The 24,836-nt window shown below is 47.5% G+C and overlaps 1 protein-coding gene across 1 annotated transcript in view; it reads left to right on the forward strand.

The window, feature by feature from the left end:
• The window catches only part of WDR54 (WD repeat domain 54), a 258,021-nt gene that overhangs the window by 12,520 nt on the left and 220,665 nt on the right, over positions 1–24,836 (forward strand). The window contains exons 2-3 of the mRNA XM_053700368.1: positions 18,613–18,675; positions 20,328–20,394. Coding sequence (XP_053556343.1) covers positions 18,613–18,675; positions 20,328–20,394 — 130 coding nt within the window. The remainder of the gene's footprint in view (positions 1–18,612; positions 18,676–20,327; positions 20,395–24,836) is intronic.

The following is a 24,836-nucleotide window of genomic DNA, read 5'->3' on the forward strand; positions in this document are numbered from 1 at the left end:
AGTATGTCTGTATATGGACTGCGCACAAGTATGTCTGTATATGGGCTGCGCACAAGTATGTCTGTATATGGGCTGCGCACAAGTATGTCTGTATATGGGCTGCGCACAAGTATGTCTGTATATGGGCTGCGCACAAGTATGTCTGTATATGGACTGCGCACAAGTATGTCTGTATATGGGCTGCGCACAAGTATGTCTGTATATGGGCTGCGCACAAGTATGTCTGTATATGGGCTGCGCACAAGTATGTCTGTATATGGGCTGTGCACAAGTATGTCTGTATATGGGCTGCGCACAAGTATGTCTGTATATGGGCTGCGCACAAGTATGTCTGTATATGGGCTGCGCACAAGTATGTCTGTATATGGACTGCGCACAAGTATGTCTGTATATGGACTGCGCACAAGTATGTCTGTATATGGGCTGCGAACAAGTATGTCTGTATATGGGCTGCGCACAAGTATGTCTGTATATGGGCTGCGCACAAGTATGTCTGTATATGGGCTGCGCACAAGTATGTATGTATATGGGCTGTGAACAAGTATGTCTGTATATGGGCTGTGAACAAGTATGTCTGTATATGGGCTGTGAACAAGTATGTCTGTATATGGACTGTGCACAAGTATGTCTGTATATGGGCTGTGAACAAGTATGTCTGTATATGGGCTGTGAACAAGTATGTCTGTATATGGGCTGTGAACAAGTATGTCTGTATATGGACTGCGCACAAGTATGTCTGTATATGGGCTGCGCACAAGTATGTCTGTATATGGGCTGCGCACAAGTATGTCTGTAAATGGGCTGCGCACAAGTATGTCTGTATATGGGCTGTGCCTGACTGTGCACAAGTATGTCTGTATATGGGCTGTGCACAAGTATGTCTGTAAATGGGCTGCGCACAAGTATGTCTGTAAATGGGCTGCGCACAAGTATGTATGTATATGGGCCGTGCCTGGCTGTGCACAAGTATGTCTGTTAATGGGCCATGTCTGGCTGTTCACAAGTATGTCTTTATATAGGCCGTGCCTGACTGTGCACAAGTATGTCTGTAAATGGGCTGCGCACAAGTATGTCTGTATATGGACTGCGCACAAGTATGTCTGTATATGGGCTGCGCACAAGTATGTCTGTATATGGGCTGCGCACAAGTATGTCTGTATATGGGCTGCGCACAAGTATGTCTGTATATGGGCTGCGCACAAGTATGTCTGTAAATGGGCTGCGCACAAGTATGTCTGTATATGGACTGCGCACAAGTATGTCTGTATATGGGCTGCGCACAAGTATGTCTGTATATGGACTGCGCACAAGTATGTCTGTATATGGGCTGTGCACAAGTATGTCTGTATATGGGCTGTGCACAAGTATGTCTGTATATGGGCTGTGCACAAGTATGTCTGTATATGGGCTGTGCACAAGTATGTCTGTAAATGGGCTGCGCACAAGTATGTCTGTAAATGGGCTGCGCACAAGTATGTCTGTATATGGGCTGTGCCTGGCTGTGCACAAGTATGTCTGTATATGGGCTGTGCACAAGTATGTCTGTAAATGGGCTGCGCACAAGTATGTCTGTAAATGGGCTGCGCACAAGTATGTATGTGTATGGGCCGTGCCTGGCTGTGCACAAGTATGTCTGTTAATGGGCCATGTCTGGCTGTTCACAAGTATGTCTTTATATAGGCCGTGCCTGACTGTGCACAAGTATGTCTGTATATGGGCTGCGCCTGGCTTTGCACAAGTATGTCAATATATGGGCTGTGCACAAGTATGTCTATTATGGGCTGTGCACAAGTATGTCTGTATATGGGCTGTGCCTGGCTGTGCACAAGTAAGTCTGTATATGGGCTGTGCACAAGTATGTCTGTATATGGGCTGTGCACAAGTATGTCTGTATATGGACTGCGCACAAGTATGTCTGTATATGGACTGCGCACAAGTATGTCTGTATATGGGCTGTGAACAAGTATGTCTGTATATGGGCTGTGAACAAGTATGTCTGTATATGGACTGCGCACAAGTATGTCTGTATATGGGCTGTGAACAAGTATGTCTGTATATGGGCTGTGAACAAGTATGTCTGTATATGGACTGCGCACAAGTATGTCTGTATATGGACTGCGCACAAGTATGTCTGTATATGGGCTGTGCACAAGTATGTCTGTATATGGGCTGTGCACAAGTATGTCTGTATATGGGCTGCGCACAAGTATGTTTGTATATGGGCTGCGCACAAGTATGTCTGTATATGGGCTGCGCACAAGTATGTCTGTATATGGGCTGCGCACAAGTATGTCTGTATATGGGCTGTGCCTGGCTGTGCACAAGTATGTCTGTATATGGGCTGTGCACAAGTATGTCTGTAAATGGGCTGCGCACAAGTATGTCTGTAAATGGGCTGCGCACAAGTATGTATGTATATGGGCCGTGCCTGGCTGTGCACAAGTATGTCTGTTAATGGGCCATGTCTGGCTGTTCACAAGTATGTCTTTATATAGGCCGTACCTGACTGTGTACAAGTATGTCTGTATATGGGCTGCGTCTGGCTGTGCACAAGTATGTCAATATATGGGCTGTGCACAAGTATATCTGTATATGGGCTGTGCACACGTATGTCTATATGGGCTGTGCCTGGCTGTGCACAAGTATGTCTGTATATAGGCTGTGCCTGGCTGTGCACAAGTAAGTCTGTATATGGGCTGTTCCTGGCTGTGCACAAGTATGTCTGTATATGGGCTGTGCACAAGTATGTCTGTATATGGGCTGTGCACAAGTATGTCTGTATATGGGCTGTGCCTGGCTGTGCCTGGCTGTGCACAAGTATGTCTGTATATGGGCTGTGCACAAGTATGTCCTTATATGGGCTGTGCACAAGTATGTCCTTATATAGGCTGTGCACAAGTATGTCTGTATATGGGCTGTGCACAAGTATGTCTGTATATGGGCTGTGCACAAGTATGTCTGTATATGGGCTGTGCACAAGTATGTCTGTATATGGGCTGTGCACAAGTATGTCTGTATATGGGCTGTGCACAAGTATGTCTGTATATGGGCTGTGCACAAGTATGTCTGTATATGGGCTGTGCCTGGCTGTGCACAAGTATGTCTGTATATGGGCTGTGCACAAGTATGTCCTTATATGGGCTGTGCATAAGTATGTTCTTATATGGGCTGTGCACAAGTATGTCCTTATATAGGCTGTGCACAAGTATGTCTGTATATGGGCTGTGCACAAGTATGTCTGTATATGGGCTGCGCACAAGTATGTCTGTATATGGGCTGCGCACAAGTATGTCGGTTTATGGGCTGCTCACAAGTATGTCTGTATATGGACTGCGCCCAAGTATGTCTGTATATGGACTGCGCACAAGTATGTCTGTATATGGACTGCGCACAAGTATGTCTGTGTATGGACTGCGCACAAGTATGTCTGTATATGGGCTGTGCACAAGTATGTCTGTATATGGGCTGCGCACAAGTATGTCTGTAAATGGGCTGCGCACAAGTATGTCTGTATATGGGCTGTGCCTGGCTGTGCACAAGTATGTCTGTATTTGGGCTGTGCACAAGTATGTCTGTAAATGGGCTGCGCACAAGTATGTCTGTAAATGGGCTGCGCACAAGTATGTATGTATATGGGCCGTGCCTGGCTGTGCACAAGTATGTCTGTTAATGGGTCATGTCTGGCTGTTCTCAAGTATGTCTTTATATAGGCCGTGCCTGACTGTGCACAAGTATGTCTGTATATGGGCTGCGGCTGGCTGTGCACAAGTATGTCAATATATGGGCTGTGCACAAGTATGTCTATTATGGACTGTGCACAAGTATGTCTGTATATGGGCTGTGCACAAGTATGTCTGTATATGGGCTGTGCCTGGCTGTGCACAAGTATGTCTGTATATGGGCTGTGCCTGGCTGTGCACAAGTAAGTCTGTATATGGGCTGTGCACAAGTATGTCTGTATATGGGCTGCGCACAAGTATGTCTGTATATGGACTGCGCACAAGTATGTCTCTATATGGACTGCGCACAAGTATGTCTGTATATGGGCTGTGAACAAGTATGTCTGTATATGGGCTGTGAACAAGTATGTCTGTATATGGGCTGCGCACAAGTATGTCTGTATATGGGCTGTGAACAAGTATGTCTGTATATGGGCTGCGCACAAGTATATCGGTATATGGGCTGTGAACAAGTATGTCTGTATATGGGCTGTGAACAAGTATGTCTGTATATGGGCTGCGCACAAGTATGTCTGTATATGGGCTGTGAACAAGTATGTCTGTATATGGGCTGTGAACAAGTATGTCTGTATATGGGCTGCGCACAAGTATGTCGGTATATGGGCTGCGCACAAGTATATCGGTATATGGGCTGCGCACAAGTATGTCTGTAAATGGGCTGCGCACAAGTATGTCTGTATATGGGCTGTGCCTGGCTGTGCACAAGTATGTCTGTATATGGGCTGTGCACAAGTATGTCTGTATATGGGCTGCGCACAAGTATGTCTGTATATGGGCTGCGCACAAGTATGTCTGTATATGGGCTGCGCACAAGTATGTCTGTATATGGGCTGTGCCTGGCTGTGCACAAGTATGTCTGTAAATGGGCTGCGCACAAGTATGTATGTATATGGGCCGTGCCTGGCTGTGCACAAGTATGTCTGTTAATGGGCCATGTCTGGCTGTTCACAAGTATGTCTTTATATAGGCCGTGCCTGACTGTGCACAAGTATGTCTGTATATGGGCTGCGTCTGGCTGTGCACAAGTATGTCTGTATATGGGCTGTGAACAAGTATGTCTGTATATGGGCTGTGAACAAGTATGTCTGTATATGGGCTGCGCACAAGTATGTCTGTATATGGGCTGTGCACAAGTATGTCTGTATATGGGCTGTGAACAAGTATGTCTGTATATGGGCTGCGCACAAGTATGTCTGTATATGGGCTGTGAACAAGTATGTCTGTATATGGGCTGTGCACAAGTATGTCTGTATATGGGCTGCGCACAAGTATGTCGGTATATGGGCTGCGCACAAGTATATCGGTATATGGGCTGCGCACAAGTATGTCTGTAAATGGGCTGCGCACAAGTATGTCTGTATATGGGCTGTGCCTGGCTGTGCACAAGTATGTCTGTATATGGGCTGTGCACAAGTATGTCTGTATATGGGCTGCGCACAAGTATGTCTGTATATGGGCTGCGCACAAGTATGTCTGTATATGGGCTGTGCACAAGTATGTCTGTATATGGGCTGTGCACAAGTATGTCTGTATATGGGCTGTGAACAAGTATGTCTGTATATGGGCTGCGCACAAGTATGTCTGTATATGGGCTGTGAACAAGTATGTCTGTATATGGGCTGTGCACAAGTATGTCTGTATATGGGCTGCGCACAAGTATGTCGGTATATGGGCTGCGCACAAGTATATCGGTATATGGGCTGCGCACAAGTATGTCTGTAAATGGGCTGCGCACAAGTATGTCTGTATATGGGCTGTGCCTGGCTGTGCACAAGTATGTCTGTATATGGGCTGTGCACAAGTATGTCTGTATATGGGCTGCGCACAAGTATGTCTGTATATGGGCTGCGCACAAGTATGTCTGTATATGGGCTGTGCCTGGCTGTGCACAAGTATGTCTGTATATGGGCTGTGCACAAGTATGTCTGTAAATGGGCTGCGCACAAGTATGTCTGTAAATGGGCTGCGCACAAGTATGTATGTATATGGGCCATGCCTGGCTGTGCACAAGTATGTCTGTTAATGGGCCATGTCTGGCTGTTCACAAGTATGTCTTTATATAGGCCGTGCCTGACTGTGCACAAGTATGTCTGTATATGGGCTGCGTCTGGCTGTGCACAAGTATGTCAATATATGGGCTGTGCACAAGTATGTCTGTATATGGGCTGTGCACAAGTATGTCTATATGGGCTGTTCCTGGCTGTGCACAAGTATGTCTGTATATGGGCTGTGCCTGGCTGTGCACAAGTAAGTCTGTATATGGGCTGTTCCTGGCTGTGCACAAGTATGTCTGTATATGGGCTGTGCACAAGTATGTCTGTATATGGGCTGTGCACAAGTATGTCTGTATATGGGCTGTGCACAAGTATGTCTCTATATGGGCTGTGCCTGGCTGTGCACAAGTATGTCTGTATATGGGCTGTGCACAAGTATGTCCTTATATGGGCTGTGCACAAGTATGTCCTTATATGGGCTGTGCACAAGTATGTCCTTATATAGGCTGTGCACAAGTATGTCTGTATATGGGCTGTGCACAAGTATGTCTGTATATGGGCTGTGCACAAGTATGTCTGTATATGGGCTGTGCACAAGTATGTCTGTATATGGGCTGTCCCTGGCTGTGCACAAGTATGTCTGTATATGGGCTGTGCACAAGTATGTCTGTATATGGGCTGTGCACAAGTATGTCTGTATATGGGCTGTGCACAAGTATGTCTGTATATGGGCTGTGCACAAGTATGTCTGTATATGGGCTGCGCACAAGTATGTCTGTATATGGGCTGCGCACAAGTATGTCTGTATATGGGCTGCGCCCAAGTATGTCTGTATATGGGCTGCGCACAAGTATGTCTGTATATGGGCTGCGCACAAGTATGTCTGTATATGGGCTGCGCACAAGTATGTCGGTATATGGGCTGCGCACAAGTATATCGGTATATGGGCTGCGCACAAGTATGTCTGTATATGGGCTGCGCACAAGTATGTCTGTATATGGGCTGTGCCTGGCTGTGCACAAGTATGTCTGTATATGGGCTGTGCACAAGTATGTCTGTATATGGGCTGCGCACAAGTATGTCTGTAAATGGGCTGCGCACAAGTATTTCTGTATATGGGCTGTGCCTGGCTGTGCACAAGTATGTCTGTATATGGGCTGTGCACAAGTATGTCTGTATATGGGCTGCGCACAAGTATGTATGTATATGGGCCGTGCCTGGCTGTGCACAAGTATGTCTGTTAATGGGCCATGTCTGGCTGTTCACAAGTATGTCTTTATATAGGCCGTGCCTGACTGTGCACAAGTATGTCTGTATATGGGCTGCGCCTGGCTGTGCACAAGTATGTCAATATATGGGCTGTGCACAAGTATGTCTATTATGGGCTGTGCACAAGTATGTCTGTATATGGGCTGTGCACAAGTATGTCTGTATATGGGCTGTGCCTGGCTGTGCACAAGTATGTCTGTATATGGGCTGTGCCTGGCTGTGCACAAGTAAGTCTGTATATGGGCTGTGCCTGACTGCGCACAAGTATGTCTGTATATGGGCTGTGCACAAGTATGTCTGTATATGGGCTGCGCACAAGTATGTCTGTAAATGGGCTGCGCACAAGTATGTCTGTATATGGGCTGTGCCTGGCTGTGCACAAGTATGTCTGTATATGGGCTGTGCACAAGTATGTCTGTAAATGGGCTGCGCACAAGTATGTCTGTAAATGGGCTGCGCACAAGTATGTCTGTAAATGGGCTGCGCACAAGTATGTCTGTATATGGGCTGTGCACAAGTATGTCTGTATATGGGCTGTGCCTGGCTGTGCACAAGTATGTCTGTATATGGGCTGTGCCTGGCTGTGCACAAGTAAGTCTGTATATGGGCTGTGCACAAGTATGTCTGTATATGGGCTGCACACAAGTATGTATGTATATGGGCCGTGCCTGGCTGTGCACAAGTATGTCTGTTAATGGGCCATGTCTGGCTGTTCACAAGTATGTCTTTATATAGGCCGTGCCTGACTGTGCACAAGTATGTCTGTATATGGGCTGTGCCTGGCTGTGCACAAGTATGTCTGTATATGGGCTGTGCACAAGTATGTCTGTAAATGGGCTGCGCACAAGTATGTCTGTAAATGGGCTGCGCACAAGTATGTCTGTATATGGGCTGTGCACAAGTATGTCTGTTAATGGGCCATGTCTGGCTGTTCTCAAGTATGTCTTTATATAGGCCGTGCCTGACTGTGCACAAGTATGTCTGTATATGGGCTGCGGCTGGCTGTGCACAAGTATGTCAATATATGGGCTGTGCACAAGTATGTCTATTATGGGCTGTGCACAAGTATGTCTGTATATGGGCTGTGCACAAGTATGTCTGTATATGGGCTGTGCCTGGCTGTGCACAAGTATGTCTGTATATGGGCTGTGCCTGGCTGTGCACAAGTATGTCTGTATATGGGCTGTGCACAAGTATGTCTGTATATGGGCTGTGCACAAGTATGTCTGTATATGGACTGCGCACAAGTATGTCTGTATATTGACTGCGCACAAGTATGTCTGTATATGGGCTGTGAACAAGTATGTCTGTATATGGGCTGCGCACAAGTATGTTGGTATATGGGCTGCGCACAAGTATATCGGTATATTGGCTGCGCACAAGTATGTCTGTATATGGGCTGTGCCTGGCTGTGCACAAGTATGTCTGTATATGGGCTGTGCACAAGTATGTCTATATATGGGCTGCGCACAAGTATGTATGTATATGGGCCGTGCCTGGCTGTGCACAAGTATGTCTGTTAATGGGCCATGTCTGGCTGTTCACAAGTATGTCTTTATATAGGCCGTGCCTGACTGTGCACAAGTATGTCTGTATATGGGCTGCGCCTGGCTGTGCACAAGTATGTCAATATATGGGCTGTGCACAAGTATGTCTGTATATGGGCTGTGCCTGGCTGTGCACAAGTATGTCTGTATATGGGCTGTGCCTGGCTGTGCACAAGTAAGTCTGTATATGGGCTGTGCCTGGCTGTGCACAAGTATGTCTGTATATGGGCTGTGCACAAGTATGTCTGTATATGGGCTGTGCACAAGTATGTCTGTATATGGGCTGTGCACAAGTATGTCTGTATATGGGCTGTGCCTGGCTGTGCACAAGTATGTCTGTATATGGGCTGTGCCTGGCTGTGCACAAGTATGTCTGTATATGGGCTGTACCTGGCTGTGCACAAGTAAGTCTGTATATGGGCTGTACCTGGCTGTGCACAAGTAAGTCTGTATATGGGCTGTGCCTGGCTGTGCACAAGTAAGTCTGTATATGGGCTGTGCCTGGCTGTGCACAAGTATGTCTGTATATGGGCTGTGCACAAGTATGTCCTTATATGGGCTGTGCACAAGTATGTCTTTATATGGGCTGTGCACAAGTATGTCCTTATATAGGCTGTGCACAAGTATGTCTGTATATGGGCTGTGCACAAGTATGTCTGTATATGGGCTGTGCACAAGTATGTCTGTATATGGGCTGTGCACAAGTATGTCTGTATATGGGCTGTGCCTGGCTGTGCACAAGTATGTCTGTATATGGGCTGTGCCTGGCTGTGCACAAGTAAGTCTGTATATGGGCTGTGCACAAGTATGTCTGTATATGGGCTGCACACAAGTATGTATGTATATGGGCCGTGCCTGGCTGTGCACAAGTATGTCTGTTAATGGGCCATGTCTGGCTGTTCACAAGTATGTCTTTATATAGGCCGTGCCTGACTGTGCACAAGTATGTCTGTATATGGGCTGTGCCTGGCTGTGCACAAGTATGTCTGTATATGGGCTGTGCACAAGTATGTCTGTAAATGGGCTGCGCACAAGTATGTCTGTAAATGGGCTGCGCACAAGTATGTCTGTATATGGGCTGTGCACAAGTATGTCTGTTAATGGGCCATGTCTGGCTGTTCTCAAGTATGTCTTTATATAGGCCGTGCCTGACTGTGCACAAGTATGTCTGTATATGGGCTGCGGCTGGCTGTGCACAAGTATGTCAATATATGGGCTGTGCACAAGTATGTCTATTATGGGCTGTGCACAAGTATGTCTGTATATGGGCTGTGCACAAGTATGTCTGTATATGGGCTGTGCCTGGCTGTGCACAAGTATGTCTGTATATGGGCTGTGCCTGGCTGTGCACAAGTATGTCTGTATATGGGCTGTGCACAAGTATGTCTGTATATGGGCTGTGCACAAGTATGTCTGTATATGGACTGCGCACAAGTATGTCTGTATATGGGCTGTGAACAAGTATGTCTGTATATGGGCTGTGAACAAGTATGTTGGTATATGGGCTGCGCACAAGTATATCGGTATATTGGCTGCGCACAAGTATGTCTGTATATGGGCTGTGCCTGGCTGTGCACAAGTATGTCTGTATATGGGCTGTGCACAAGTATGTCTATATATGGGCTGCGCACAAGTATGTATGTATATGGGCCGTGCCTGGCTGTGCACAAGTATGTCTGTTAATGGGCCATGTCTGGCTGTTCACAAGTATGTCTTTATATAGGCCGTGCCTGACTGTGCACAAGTATGTCTGTATATGGGCTGCGCCTGGCTGTGCACAAGTATGTCAATATATGGGCTGTGCACAAGTATGTCTGTATATGGGCTGTGCCTGGCTGTGCACAAGTATGTCTGTATATGGGCTGTGCCTGGCTGTGCACAAGTAAGTCTGTATATGGGCTGTGCCTGGCTGTGCACAAGTATGTCTGTATATGGGCTGTGCACAAGTATGTCTGTATATGGGCTGTGCACAAGTATGTCTGTATATGGGCTGTGCACAAGTATGTCTGTATATGGGCTGTGCCTGGCTGTGCACAAGTATGTCTGTATATGGGCTGTGCCTGGCTGTGCACAAGTATGTCTGTATATGGGCTGTACCTGGCTGTGCACAAGTAAGTCTGTATATGGGCTGTACCTGGCTGTGCACAAGTAAGTCTGTATATGGGCTGTGCCTGGCTGTGCACAAGTAAGTCTGTATATGGGCTGTGCCTGGCTGTGCACAAGTATGTCTGTATATGGGCTGTGCACAAGTATGTCCTTATATGGGCTGTGCACAAGTATGTCTTTATATGGGCTGTGCACAAGTATGTCCTTATATAGGCTGTGCACAAGTATGTCTGTATATGGGCTGTGCACAAGTATGTCTGTATATGGGCTGTGCACAAGTATGTCTGTATATGGGCTGTGCACAAGTATGTCTGTATATGGGCTGTGCACAAGTATGTATGTATATGGGCTGTGCACAAGTATGTCTGTATATGGGCTGTGCCTGGCTGTGCACAAGTATGTCTGTATATGGGCTGTGCCTGGCTGTGCACAAGTATGTCTGTATATGGGCTGTGCCTGGCTGTGCACAAGTATGTCTGAATATGGGCTGTACACAAGTATGTCTGTATATGGGCTGTGCACAAGTATGTCTGTATATGGGCTGTGCACAAGTATGTTTGTATATGGGCTGCGCACAAGTATGTCTGTATATGGGCTGTGCACAAGTATGTCTGTATATGGGCTGTGCACAAGTATGTTTGTATATGGGCTGCGCACAAGTATGTCTGTATATGGGCTGCGCACAAGTATGTCTGTATATGGGCTGCGCACAAGTATGTCTGTATATGGGCTGCGCACAAGTATGTCTGTATATGGGCTGCGCACAAGTATGTCTGTATATGGGCTGCGCACAAGTATGTCTGTATATGGGCTGCGCACAAGTATGTCTATATATGGGCTGCGCACAAGTATGTCTGTATATGGGCTGCGCACATGTATGTCTGTATATGGGCTGCGCACAAGTATGTCTGTATATGGGCTGCGCACAAGTATGTCTGTATATGGGCTGCGCACAAGTATGTCTGTATATGGGCTGCGCACAAGTATGTCTGTATATGGGCTGCGCACAAGTATGTCTGTATATGGGCTGCGCACAAGTATGTCTGTATATGGGCTGCGCACAAGTATGTCGGTATATGGGCTGCGCACAAGTATATCGGTATATGGGCTGCGCACAAGTATGTCTGTATATGGGCTGCGCACAAATATGTCTGTATATGGGCTGCGCACAAGTATGTCTGTATATGGGCTGTGCACAAGTATGTCTGTATATGGGCTGCGCACAAGTATGTCTGTATATGGGCTGCGCACAAGTATGTCTGTATATGGGCTGCGCACAAGTATGTCTGTAAATGGGCTGCGCACAAGTATGTCTGTATATGGGCTGTGCACAAGTATGTCTGTATATGGGCTGCGCACAAGTATGTCTGTATATGGGCTGCGCACAAGTATGTCTGTATATGGGCTGCGCACAAGTATGTCTGTATATGGGCTGCGCACAAGTATGTCTGTAAATGGGCTGCGCACAAGTATGTCTGTATATGGGCTGCGCACAAGTATGTCTGTATATGGGCTGTGCACAAGTATGTCTGTATATGGGCTGTGCACAAGTATGTCTGTATATGGGCTGCGCACAACTATGTCTGTATATGGAATTATGTCGGTATATGGGCTGCGCAGAAGTATGTCGGTATATGGGCTGCGCACAACTATGTCTGTATATGGGCTGTGCACAAGTATGTCGGTATATGGGCTGTGCACAAGTATGTCGGTATATGGGCTGTGCACAAGTATGTCTGGCTGTGCATGATCTGTCGGTGTCTGGGTGTGTACTGGTCTGTCTGCTTATGGGTGTCCCTGGCTTGTTTTATATAAAAATCAAGTTGCATCATCTCACTGAGCAGCTTGAATAATATTTATGTCTCAGATACACAGTAAGGGGGGCTGCTGTCTGTACTCATCACCTCACTGAGCAGCTTGTATAATATTTATGTCTCAGATACACAGTAAGGGGGGCTGCTGTCTGTACTCATCATCTCACTGAGCAGCTTGTATAATATTTATGTCTCAGATACACAGTAAGGGGGGCTGCTGTCTGTACTCATCATCTCACTGAGCAGCTTGAATAATATTTATGTCTCAGATACACAGTAAGGGGGGGGGGCTGCTGTCTGTACTCATCATCTCACTGAGCAGCTTGAATAATATTTATGTCTCAGATACACAGTAAGGGGGGGCTGCTGTCTGTACTCATCATCTCACTGAGCAGCTTGAATAATATTTATGTCTCAGATACACAGTAAGGGGGGCTGCTGTCTGTACTCATCACCTCACTGAGCGTCTAGAATAATATTTATGTCTCAGATACACAGTAAGGGGGGCTGCTGTCTGTACTCATCACCTCACTGAGCAGCTTGAATAATATTTATGTCTCAGATACACAGTAAGGGGGGCTGCTGTCTGTACTCATCATCTCACTGAGCAGCTTGTATAATATTTATGTCTCAGATACACAGTAAGGGGGGCTGCTGTCTGTACTCATCACCTCACTGAGCGGCTAGAATAATATTTATGTCTCAGATACACAGTAAGGGGGGCTGCTGTCTGTACTCATCATCTCACTGAGCAGCTTGAATAATATTTATGTCTCAGATACACAGTAAGGGGGGCTGCTGTCTGTACTCATCATCTCACTGAGCGACTAGAATAATATTTATGTCTCAGATACACAGTAAGGGGGGCTGCTGTCTGTACTCATCACCTCACTGAGCGGCTTGAATAATATTTATGTCTCAGATACACAGTAAGGGGGGCTGCTGTCTGTACTCATCACCTCACTGAGCGGCTAGAATAATATCTATGTCTCAAGATACACAGTAAGGGGGGGCTGCTGTCTGTACTCATCACCTCACTGAGCAGCTTGAATAATATTTATGTCTCAGATACACAGTAAGGGGGGGCTGCTGTCTGTACTCATCACCTCACTGAGCAGCTTGAATAATATTTATGTCTCAGATACACAGTAAGGGGGGGCTGCTGTCTGAACTCATCATCTCACTGAGCAGCTTGAATAATATTTATGTCTCAGATACACAGTAAGGGGGGGCTGCTGTCTGTACTCATCATCTCACTGAGCAGCTTGAATAATATTTATGTCTCAGATACACAGTAAGGGGGGGCTGCTGTCTGTACTCATCATCTCACTGAGCAGCTTGAATAATATTTATGTCTCAGATACACACAGTAAGGGGGGCTGCTGTCTGTACTCATCACCTCACTGAGCAGCTTGAATAATATTTATGTCTCAGATACACAGTAAGGGGGGGCTGCTGTCTGTACTCATCATCTCACTGAGCAGCTTGAATAATATTTATGTCTCAGATACACACAGTAAGGGGGGCTGCTGTCTGTACTCATCACCTCACTGAGCAGCTTGAATAATATTTATGTCTCAGATACACAGTAAGGGGGGCTGCTGTCTGTACTCATCACCTCACTGAGCGACTTGAATAATATTTATGTCTCAGATACACACAGTAAGGGGGGCTGCTGTCTGTACTCATCACCTCACTGAGCAGCTTGAATAATATTTATGTCTCAGATACACAGTAAGGGGGGCTGCTGTCTGTACTCATCACCTCACTGAGCAGCTTGTATAATATTTATGTCTCAGATACACAGTAAGGGGGGCTGCTGTCTGTACTCATCATCTCACTGAGCAGCTTGAATAATATTTATGTCTCAGATACACAGTAAGGGGGGGGTGCTGTCTGTACTCATCATCTCACTGAGCAGCTTGAATAATATTTATGTCTCAGATACACAGTAAGGGGGGCTGCTGTCTGTACTCATCATCTCACTGAGCAGCTTGAATAATATTTATGTCTCAGATACACACAGTAAGGGGGGCTGCTGTCTGTACTCATCATCTCACTGAGCAGCTTGAATAATATTTATGTCTCAGATACACAGTAAGGGGGGGGGTGCTGTCTGTACTCATCATCTCACTGAGCAGCTTGAATAATATTTATGTCTCAGATACACAGTAAGGGGGGGCTGCTGTCTGTACTCATCATCTCACTGAGCAGCTTGAATAATATTTATGTCTCAGATACACAGTAAGGGGGGCTGCTGTCTGTACTCATCATTTCACTGAGCGGCTTGAATAATATTTATGTCTCAGATACACAGTAAGGGGGGCTGCTGTCTGTACTCATCATTTCACTGAGCGGCTTGAATAATATTTATGTCTCAGATACACAGTAAGGGGGGGCTGCTGTCTGTACTCATCATCTCACTGAGCAGCTTGAATAATATTTATGTCTCAGATACACAGTAAGGGGGGCTGCTGTCTGTACTCATCACCTCACTGAGCAGCTTGAATAATATTTATGTCTCAGATACACAGTAAGGGGGGCTGCTGTCTGTACTCATCATTTCACTGAGCGGCTTGAATAATATTTATGTCTCAGATACACAGTAAGGGGGGCTGCTGTCTGTATTCATCATTTCACTGAGCGGCTTGAATAATATTTATGTCTCAGATACACAGTAAGGGGGGGCTGCTGTCTGTACTCATCACCTCACTGAGCGGCTTGAATAATATTTATGTCTCAGATACACAGTAAGGGGGGCTGCTGTCTGTACTCATCATCTCACTGAGCAGCTTGAATAATATTTATGTCTCAGATACACAGTAAGGGGGGCTGCTGTCTGTACTCATCATCTCACTGAGCAGCTTGAATAATATTTATGTTTCAGATACACAGTAAGGGGGGCTGCTGTCTGTACTCATCACCTCACTGAGCGTCTAGAATAATATTTATGTCTCAGATACACAGTAAGGGGGGCTGCTGTCTGTACTCATCATCTCACTGAGCGGCTAGAATAATATTTATGTCTCAGATACACAGTAAGGGGGGGCTGCTGTCTGTACTCATCACCTCACTGAGCAGTTTGAATAATATTTATGTCTCAGATACACAGTAAGGGGGGCTGCTGTCTGTACTCATCACCTCACTGAGCAGCTTGAATAATATTTATGTCTCAGATACACAGTAAGGGGGGCTGCTGTCTGTACTCATCATTTCACTGAGCGGCTTGAATAATATTTATGTCTCAGATACACAGTAAGGGGGGCTGCTGTCTGTACTCATCATTTCACTGAGCGGCTTGAATAATATTTATGTCTCAGATACACAGTAAGGGGGGGCTGCTGTCTGTACTCATCATCTCACTGAGCAGCTTGAATAATATTTATGTCTCAGATACACAGTAAGGGGGGCTGCTGTCTGTACTCATCACCTCACTGAGCAGCTTGAATAATATTTATGTCTCAGATACACAGTAAGGGGGGCTGCTGTCTGTACTCATCATTTCACTGAGCGGCTTGAATAATATTTATGTCTCAGATACACAGTAAGGGGGGCTGCTGTCTGTATTCATCATTTCACTGAGCGGCTTGAATAATATTTATGTCTCAGATACACAGTAAGGGGGGGCTGCTGTCTGTACTCATCACCTCACTGAGCGGCTTGAATAATATTTATGTCTCAGATACACAGTAAGGGGGGCTGCTGTCTGTACTCATCATCTCACTGAGCAGCTTGAATAATATTTATGTCTCAGATACACAGTAAGGGGGGCTGCTGTCTGTACTCATCATCTCACTGAGCAGCTTGAATAATATTTATGTTTCAGATACACAGTAAGGGGGGCTGCTGTCTGTACTCATCACCTCACTGAGCGTCTAGAATAATATTTATGTCTCAGATACACAGTAAGGGGGGCTGCTGTCTGTACTCATCATCTCACTGAGCGGCTAGAATAATATTTATGTCTCAGATACACAGTAAGGGGGGGCTGCTGTCTGTACTCATCACCTCACTGAGCGGCTTGAATAATATTTATGTCTCAGATACACAGTAAGGGGGGCTGCTGTCTGTACTCATCACCTCACTGAGCAGTTTGAATAATATTTATGTCTCAGATACACAGTAAGGGGGGCTGCTGTCTGTACTCATCACCTCACTGAGCAGCTTGAATAATATTTATGTCTCAGATACACAGTAAGGGGGGCTGCTGTCTGTACTCATCACCTCACTGAGCAGCTTGAATAATATTTATGTCTCAGATACACAGTAAGGGGGGCTGCTGTCTGTACTCATCACCTCACTGAGCAGCTTGAATAATATTTATGTCTCAGATACACAGTAAGGGGGGCTGCTGTCTGTACTCATCACCTCACTGAGCAGCTTGAATAATATTTATGTCTCAGATACACAGTAAGGGGGGCTGCTGTCTGTACTCATCATCTCACTGAGCAGCTTGTATAATATTTATGTCTCAGATACACAGTAAGGGGGGCTGCTGTCTGTACTCATCATCTCACTGAGCGACTTGAATAATTTTTATGTCTCAGATACACAGTAAGGGGGGGGCTGCTGTCTGTACTCATCACCTCACTGAGCGGCTTGAATAATATTTATGTCTCAGATACACAGTAAGGGGGGGCTGCTGTCTGTACTCATCATCTCACTGAGCAGCTTGAATAATATTTATGTCTCAGATACACAGTAAGGGGGGGCTGCTGTCTGTACTCATCATCTCACTGAGCAGCTTGAATAATATTTATGTCTCAGATACACAGTAAGGGGGGCTGCTCTCTGTACTCATCATTTCACTGAGCGGCTTGAATAATATTTATGTCTCAGATACACAGTAAGGGGGGCTGCTGTCTGTACTCATCATCTCACTGAGCAGCTTGTATAATATTTATGTCTCAGATACACAGTAAGGGGGGCTGCTGTCTGTACTCATCATCTCACTGAGCAGCTTGAATAATATTTATGTCTCAGATACACAGTAAGGGGGGGCTGCTGTCTGTACTCATCACCTCACTGAGCAGCTAGAATAATATTTATGTCTCAGATACACAGTAAGGGGGGGGCTGCTGTCTGTACTCATCATCTCACTGAGCGACTTGAATAATATTTATGTCTCAGATACACAGTAAGGGGGGCTGCTGTCTGTACTCATCATCTCACTGAGCAGCTTGAATAATATTTATGTCTCAGATACACAGTAAGGGGGGCTGCTGTCTGTACTCATCATCTCACTGAGCAGCTTGAATAATATTTATGTCTCAGATACACAGTAAGGGGGGCTGCTGTCTGTACTCATCATCTCACTGAGCAGCTTGAATAATATTTATGTTTCAGATACACAGTAAGGGGGGCTGCTGTCTGTACTCATCATCTCACTGAGCAGCTTGAATAATATTTATGTCTCAGATACACAGTAAGGGGGGCTGCTGTCTGTACTCATCAACTCACTGAGCAGCTTGTATAATATTTATGTCTCAGATACACAGTAAGGGGGGCTGCTGTCTGTACTCATCACCTCACTGAGCAGCTTGTATAATATTTATGTCTCAGATACACAGTAAGGGGGGCTGCTGTCTGTACTCATCATCTCACTGAGCAGCTTGAATAATATTTATGTCTCAGATACACAGTAAGGGGGGCTGCTGTCTGTACTCATCACCTCACTGAGCAGCTTGTATAATATTTATGTCTCAGATACACAGTAAGGGGGGCTGCTGTCTGTACTCATCACCTCACTGAGCAGCTTGAATAATATTTATGTCTCAGATACACAGTAAGGGGGGCTGCTGTCTGTACTCATCACCTCACTGAGCAGCTTGTATAATATTTATGTCTCAGATACACAGTAAGGGGGGCTGCTGTCTGTACTCATCATCTCACTGAGCAGCTTGTATAATATTTATGTCTCAGATACACAGTAAGGGGGGCTGCTGTCTGTACTCATCACCTCACTGAGCGGCTTTAATAATATTTATGTCTCAGATACACAGTAAGGGGGGCTGCTGTCTGTACTCATCACCTCACTGAGTGGCTTGATTAATATTTATGTCTCAGATACACAGTAAGGGGGGCTGCTGTCTGTACTTATCATCTCAAGTTATTCTTATTATGAATCTGTTGTCCCATACAGGCCTCCTGGTGTGTTCTGCCATCTAGAGTCTTGCTTGTTCTTACTTCCCAAAAAGGTATTCAGGTGAGTACAAAAGGACCGTGTGTTTACATTGTAAACCTTTCTATGCCTGTAGCACTAGATCTGACCTGTGGGTGAGTGAGGAGGGCAGGATAGGAATAAGGAGGGCTGTGTATAGACGTCGCTCTGGTTCTTCCTATGGATCCTTTCTATACCTGTAGCACTAGATCTGACCTGTGGGTGAGTGAGGATTGTGGCAGGATAGGAATAAGGAGGGCTGTGTATAGACGTCGCTCTGGTTCTTCCTAGGGATCCTTTCTATACCTGTAGCACTAGATCTGACCTGTGGGTGAGTGAGGATTGTGGTCAGGAAAGGAATAAGGAGGGCTGTGTATAGACGTCGCTCTGGTTCTTCCTATGGATCCTTTCTATACCTGTAGCACTAGATCTGACCTGTGGGTGAGTGAGGAGGGCAGGATAGGAATAAGGAGGGCTGTGTATAGACGTCGCTCTGGTTCTTCCTAGGGATCCTTTCTATACCTGTAGCACTAGATCTGACCTGTGGGTGAGTGAGGAGGGCAGGATAGGAATAAGGAGGGCTGTGTATAGACGTCGCTCTGGTTCTTCCTGGGGATGCCCTGGGGGTGAGGAGGAGGGCTGTGTATAGACGTACTGAAGCTGATGGATCAGATCGCTGTATATGAGGGGGATGCTTCATGGATTCAGTTAACAAATAATCGTCCCTGAGTGACAATTGTGAGATCTTGGTTTGTAGTTTCTGGAAGTTATTGCTCTAGATGGGAGTCTTGATTGGGACCATTTGAGTAGGGTGTGTGGGGGTTTGAAGGTTAATTGCAGTGGGGTCTGGCAGTTTAAAGGGACAGTCAACCATAGAATTGTTATTGTTTTAAAAGATATATAATCCCTTTATTACCCATTCCCCAGTTTTGCATAACCAACACAGTTATATTAATGTACTTTTTACCTCTGTGATTACCTTGTATCTAAGAACCTTCTTCCACCCCCTAATCACATGACTGTGACTGTTTACTATCTATTGTCTTGCATTTAGCATTGTATTGTGCTAGATCTTAAATAACCCCCTGTGCCCGAACATTGTGTTATCTATATGGCCCACGTGTACTTTCTGTCTCTTTGTATTGTGCTAGATCTTAAATAACCCCCTGTGCCTGAACACAGTGTTATCTATATGGCCCACGTGTACTTTCTGTCTTTGTGTTGAAAAGAGATTTAAAAAGCCTGTGATAAGAGGCAGCCCTCAAAGGCTTAGAAATTAGCATATGAGCCTACCTAGGTTTAGTTTAAACTAAGAATACCAAGAGAAAAAAGCAAATTTGATGATAAAAGTAAATTGGAAAGTCAATTAAAATTAAAAGTCCTATCTGAATAATGAAATTTTAATTTATACTTGACTGTCCCTTTAAGTATAAATACAGATGATGTTTCATTTTGTTTGAGGGCCCATAGGGGTTAAGGGTTGTAGTTTATTGCATGGGGGATGGATTTACTGCTACTGTTAAGGTTTAGGTGGTGGGGGGGAGGGGCACAGATTAATGCTACACCAGTGGGTCGAGGGGCTTGAGAGGGCCCCGACAATAACTGTATGTAGAGTTCAGGTGCCTCTGCTCCTTCTTTATCCCTAGGTTTCTTTACTCTATGCTGTTTGTGAGACTAACTCATCTCTCCCATTACAGATGTATGAATCTGATGGCTCTATCATGGTGTACTGGCACGCGCTTGATGCCCTAGAAACCCCACCAGGTGAGTAAATGCAACGGCCTTACACTAACCTCTGTGTCACTGTAACTGCAGGGGAGGGACAGACCATGTGTCCTATAGCTGCCTCTTGTCTGTGTCATTGTAACTCAGCAGGGGAGGGACAGACCCCATGTCCTATAGCTGCCTCTTGTCTGTGTCACTGTGTCACCTGCAGGGGAGGGACAGAACCCGTGTCCTATAGCTGCCTCTTGTCTGTGTCACTGTGTCACCTGCAGAGGAGGGACAGACCCCATGTCCTATAGCTGCCTCTTGTCTGTGTCACTGTGTCACCTGCAGGGAAGGGACAGACTCCATGTCCTATAGCTGCCTCTTGTCTGTGTCACTGTGTCACCTGCAGGGAAGGGACAGACTCCATGTCCTATAGCTGCCTCTTGTCTGTGTCACTATGTCACCTGCAGGGAAGGGACAGACCCCGTGTCCTATAGCTGCCTCTTGTCTGTGTCACTGTGTCACCTGCAGGGAAGGGACAGACCCCGTGTCCTATAGCTGCCTCTTGTCTGTGTCACTGTAACTCTGCAGGGGAGGGACAGACCCCGTGTCCTATAGCTTCCTCTTGTCTGTGTCACCTGCAGGGGAGGGACAGACCCCATGTCCTATAGCTGCCTCTTGTCTGTGTCACTGTAACTTTGCAGGGGAGGGACAGACCCCGTGTCCTATAGCTGCCTCTTGTCTGTGTCACCTGCAGGGGAGGGACAGACCCCGTGTCCTATAGCTGCCTCTTGTCTGTGTCACTGTGTCACCTGCAGGGGAGGGACAGACCCTGTGTCCTATAGCTGCCTCTTGTCTGTGTCACTGTGTCACCTGCAGGTGAGGGACAGACCCTGTGTCCTATAGCTGCCTCTTGTCTGTGTCACTGTGTCACCTGCAGGGAAGGAACAGACCCCATGTCCTATAGCTGCCTCTTGTCTGTGTCACTGTGTCACCTGCAGGGAAGGGACAGACCCCATGTCCTATAGCTGCCTCTTGTCTGTGTCACTGTGTCACCTGCAGGGAAGGGACAGACCCTGTGTCCTATAGCTGCCTCTTGTCTGTGTCACTGTGTCACCTGCAGGGGAGGGACAGACCCCGTGTCCTATAGCTGCCTCTTGTCTGTGTCACTGTGTCACCTGCAGGGAAGGGACAGACCCCATGTCCTATAGCTCTCTCTTGTCTGTGTCACTGTGTCACCTGCAGGGAAGGGACAGACCCCATGTCCTATAGCTGCCTCTTGTCTGTGTCACTGTGTCACCTGCAGGGAAGGGACAGACCCTGTGTCCTATAGCTGCCTCTTGTCTGTGTCACTGTGTCACCTGCAGGGAAGGGACAGACCCCATGTCCTATAGCTGCCTCTTGTCTGTGTCACTGTGTCACCTGCAGGGGAGGGACAGACCCCATGTCCTATAGCTGCCTCTTGTCTGTGTCACTGTAACTCTGCAGGGGAGGGACAGACCCCATGTCATATAGCTGCCTCTTGTCTGTGTCACTGTGTCACCTGCAGGGGAGGTACAGACCCTGTGTCCTATAGCTGCCTCTTGTCTGTGTCACTGTAACTCTGCAGGGGAGGGACAGACCCCATGTCCTATAGCTGCCTCTTGTCTGTGTCACTGTGTCACCTGCAGGGGAGGGACAGACCCCGTGTCCTATAGCTGCCTCTTGTCTGTGTCACTGTAACTCTGCAGGGGAGGGACAGACCCCATGTCATATAGCTGCCTCTTGTCTGTGTCACTGTGTCACCTGCAGGGGAGGTACAGACCCTGTGTCCTATAGCTGCCTCTTGTCTGTGTCACTGTAACTCTGCAGGGGAGGGACAGACCCCATGTCATATAGCTGCCTCTTTTCTGTGTCACTGTGTCACCTGCAGGGGAGGTACAGACCCTGTGTCCTATAGCTGCCTCTTGTCGGTGTCACTGTGTCACCTGCAGGGAAGGGACAGACCCCGTGTCCTATAGCTGCCTCTTGTCTGTGTCACTGTGTCACCTGCAGGGGAGGGACAGACCCTGTGTCCTATAGCTGCCTCTTGTCTGTGTCACTGTGTCACCTGCAGGGGAGGGACAGACCCCATGTCCTATAGCTCCCTCCTCTCTGTGTCACTGTGTCACCTGCAGGGGAGGGACAGACCCCATGTCCTATAGCTCCCTCCTGTCTGTGTCACCTGCAGTAGAGGGACAGACCCCATGTCCTATAGCTGCCTCTTGTCTGTGTCTCTGTGTCACCTGCAGGGAAGGGACAGACCCCGTGTCCTATAGCTGCCTCTTGTCTGTGTCACTGTGTCACCTGCAGGGAAGGGACAGACCATGTGTCCTATAGCTGCCTCTTGTCTTTGTCACTGTGTCACCTGCAGGGGAGGGACAGACTCCATGTCCTATAGCTGCCTCTTGTCTGTGTCACTGTGTCACCTGCAGGGAAGGGACAGACCATGTGTCCTATAGCTGCCTCTTGTCTTTGTCACTGTGTCACCTGCAGGGGAGGGACAGACCCCGTGTCCTATAGCTGCCTCTTGTCGGTGTCACTGTGTCACCTGCAGGGGAGGGACAGACCCCGTGTCCTATAGCTGCCTCTTGTCTGTGTCACTGTGTCACCTGCAGGTGAGGGACAGACCGCATTTCCTATAGCTGCCTCTTGTCTGTGTCACTGTGTCACCTGCAGGGGAGGGACAGACTCCATGTCCTATAGCTGCCTCTTGTCTGTGTCACTGTGTCACCTGCAGGTGAGGGACAGACCGCATGTCCTATAGCTGCCTCTTGTCTGTGTCACTGTGTCACCTGCAGGGGAGGGATAGACCCCATGTCCTATAGCTGCCTCTTGTCTGTGTCACTATGTCACCTGCAGGGGAGGGACAGACTCCATGTCCTATAGCTGCCTCTTGTCTGTGTCACTGTGTCACCTGCAGGTGAGGGACAGACCCCGTGTCCTATAGCTGCCTCTTGTCTGTGTCACTGTGTCACCTGCAGGTGAGGGACAGACCCCGTGTCCTATAGCTGCCTCTTGTCTGTGTCACTATGTCACCTGCAGGGGAGGGACAGACTCCATGTCCTATAGCTGCCTCTTGTCTGTGTCACTGTGTCACCTGCAGGTGAGGGACAGACCCCATGTCATATAGCTCTCTCTTGTCTGTGTCACTGTGTCACCTGCAGGGGAGGGACAGACCGCATGTCCTATAGCTGCCTCTTGTCTGTGTCACTGTGTCACCTGCAGGGGAGGGATAGACCCCATGTCCTATAGCTGCCTCTTGTCGTTGTCACTGTGTCACCTGCAGGTGAGGGACAGACCCCGTGTCCTATAGCTGCCTCTTGTCTGTGTCACTGTGTCACCTGCAGGTGAGGGACAGACCCCGTGTCCTATAGCTGCCTCTTGTCTGTTTCACTGTGTCACCTGCAGGGGAGGGACAGACCCTGTGTTCTATAGCGGCCTCTTGTCTGTGTCACTGTAACTCAGCAGGGGAGGGACAGACCCCATGTCCTATAGCTGCCTCTTGTCTGTGTCACTGTGTCACCTTCAGGGAAGGGACAGACCCTGTGTTCTATAGCTGCCTCTTGTCTGTGTCACTGTGTCACCTGCAGGGGAGGGACTGACCCCGTGTCCTATAGCGGCCTCTTGTCTGTGTCACTGTGTCACCTGCAGGGAAGGGACAGACCCCATGTCCTATAGCTGTCTCTTGTCTGTGTCACTGTGTCACCTGCAGGGAAGGGACAGACCCCATGTCCTATAGCTGTCTCTTGTCTGTGTCACTGTGTCACCTGCAGGGAAGGGACAGACCCCATGTCCTATAGCTGTCTCTTGTCTGTGTCACTGTGTCACCTGCAGGGAAGGGACAGACCCCATGTCCTATAGCTGTCTCTTGTCTGTGTCACGGTGTCACCTGAAGGGAAGGGAGAGACCCCATGTCCTATAGCTGCCTCTTGTCTGTGTCACTGTAACTCTGCAGGTGAGGGACAGACCCTGTGTCCTATAGCTGCCTCTTGTCTGTGTCACTGTAACTCTGCAGGGGAGGGACAGACCCTGTGTCCTATAGCTGCCTCTTGTCTGTGTCACTGTAACTCTGCAGGTGAGGGACAGACCCTGTGTCCTATAGCTGCCTCTTGTCTGTGTCACTGTGTCACCTGCAGGGGAGGGACAGACCCCGTGTCCTATAGCTGCCTTTTGTCTGTGTCACTGTGTCACCTGCAGGGAAGGGACTGACCCCATGTCCTATAGCTGCCTCTTGTCTGTGTCACTGTGTCACCTGCAGGGAAAGGACAGACCCCATGTCCTATAGCTGCCTCTTGTCTGTGTCACTGTAACTCTGCAGGGGAGGGACAGACCCCATGTCCTATAGCTGCCTCTTGTCTGTGTCACTGTGTCACCTGCAGGGAAGGGACAGACCCTGTGTCCTTTAGCTGCCTCTTGTCTGTGTCACTGTGTCACCTGCAGGGGAGGGACAGACCCTGTGTCCTATAGCTGCCTTT

This window comes from Bombina bombina, chromosome 2 (genome assembly GCF_027579735.1).
Source record: "Bombina bombina isolate aBomBom1 chromosome 2, aBomBom1.pri, whole genome shotgun sequence".
Classification (NCBI taxonomy): domain Eukaryota; kingdom Metazoa; phylum Chordata; class Amphibia; order Anura; family Bombinatoridae; genus Bombina; species Bombina bombina.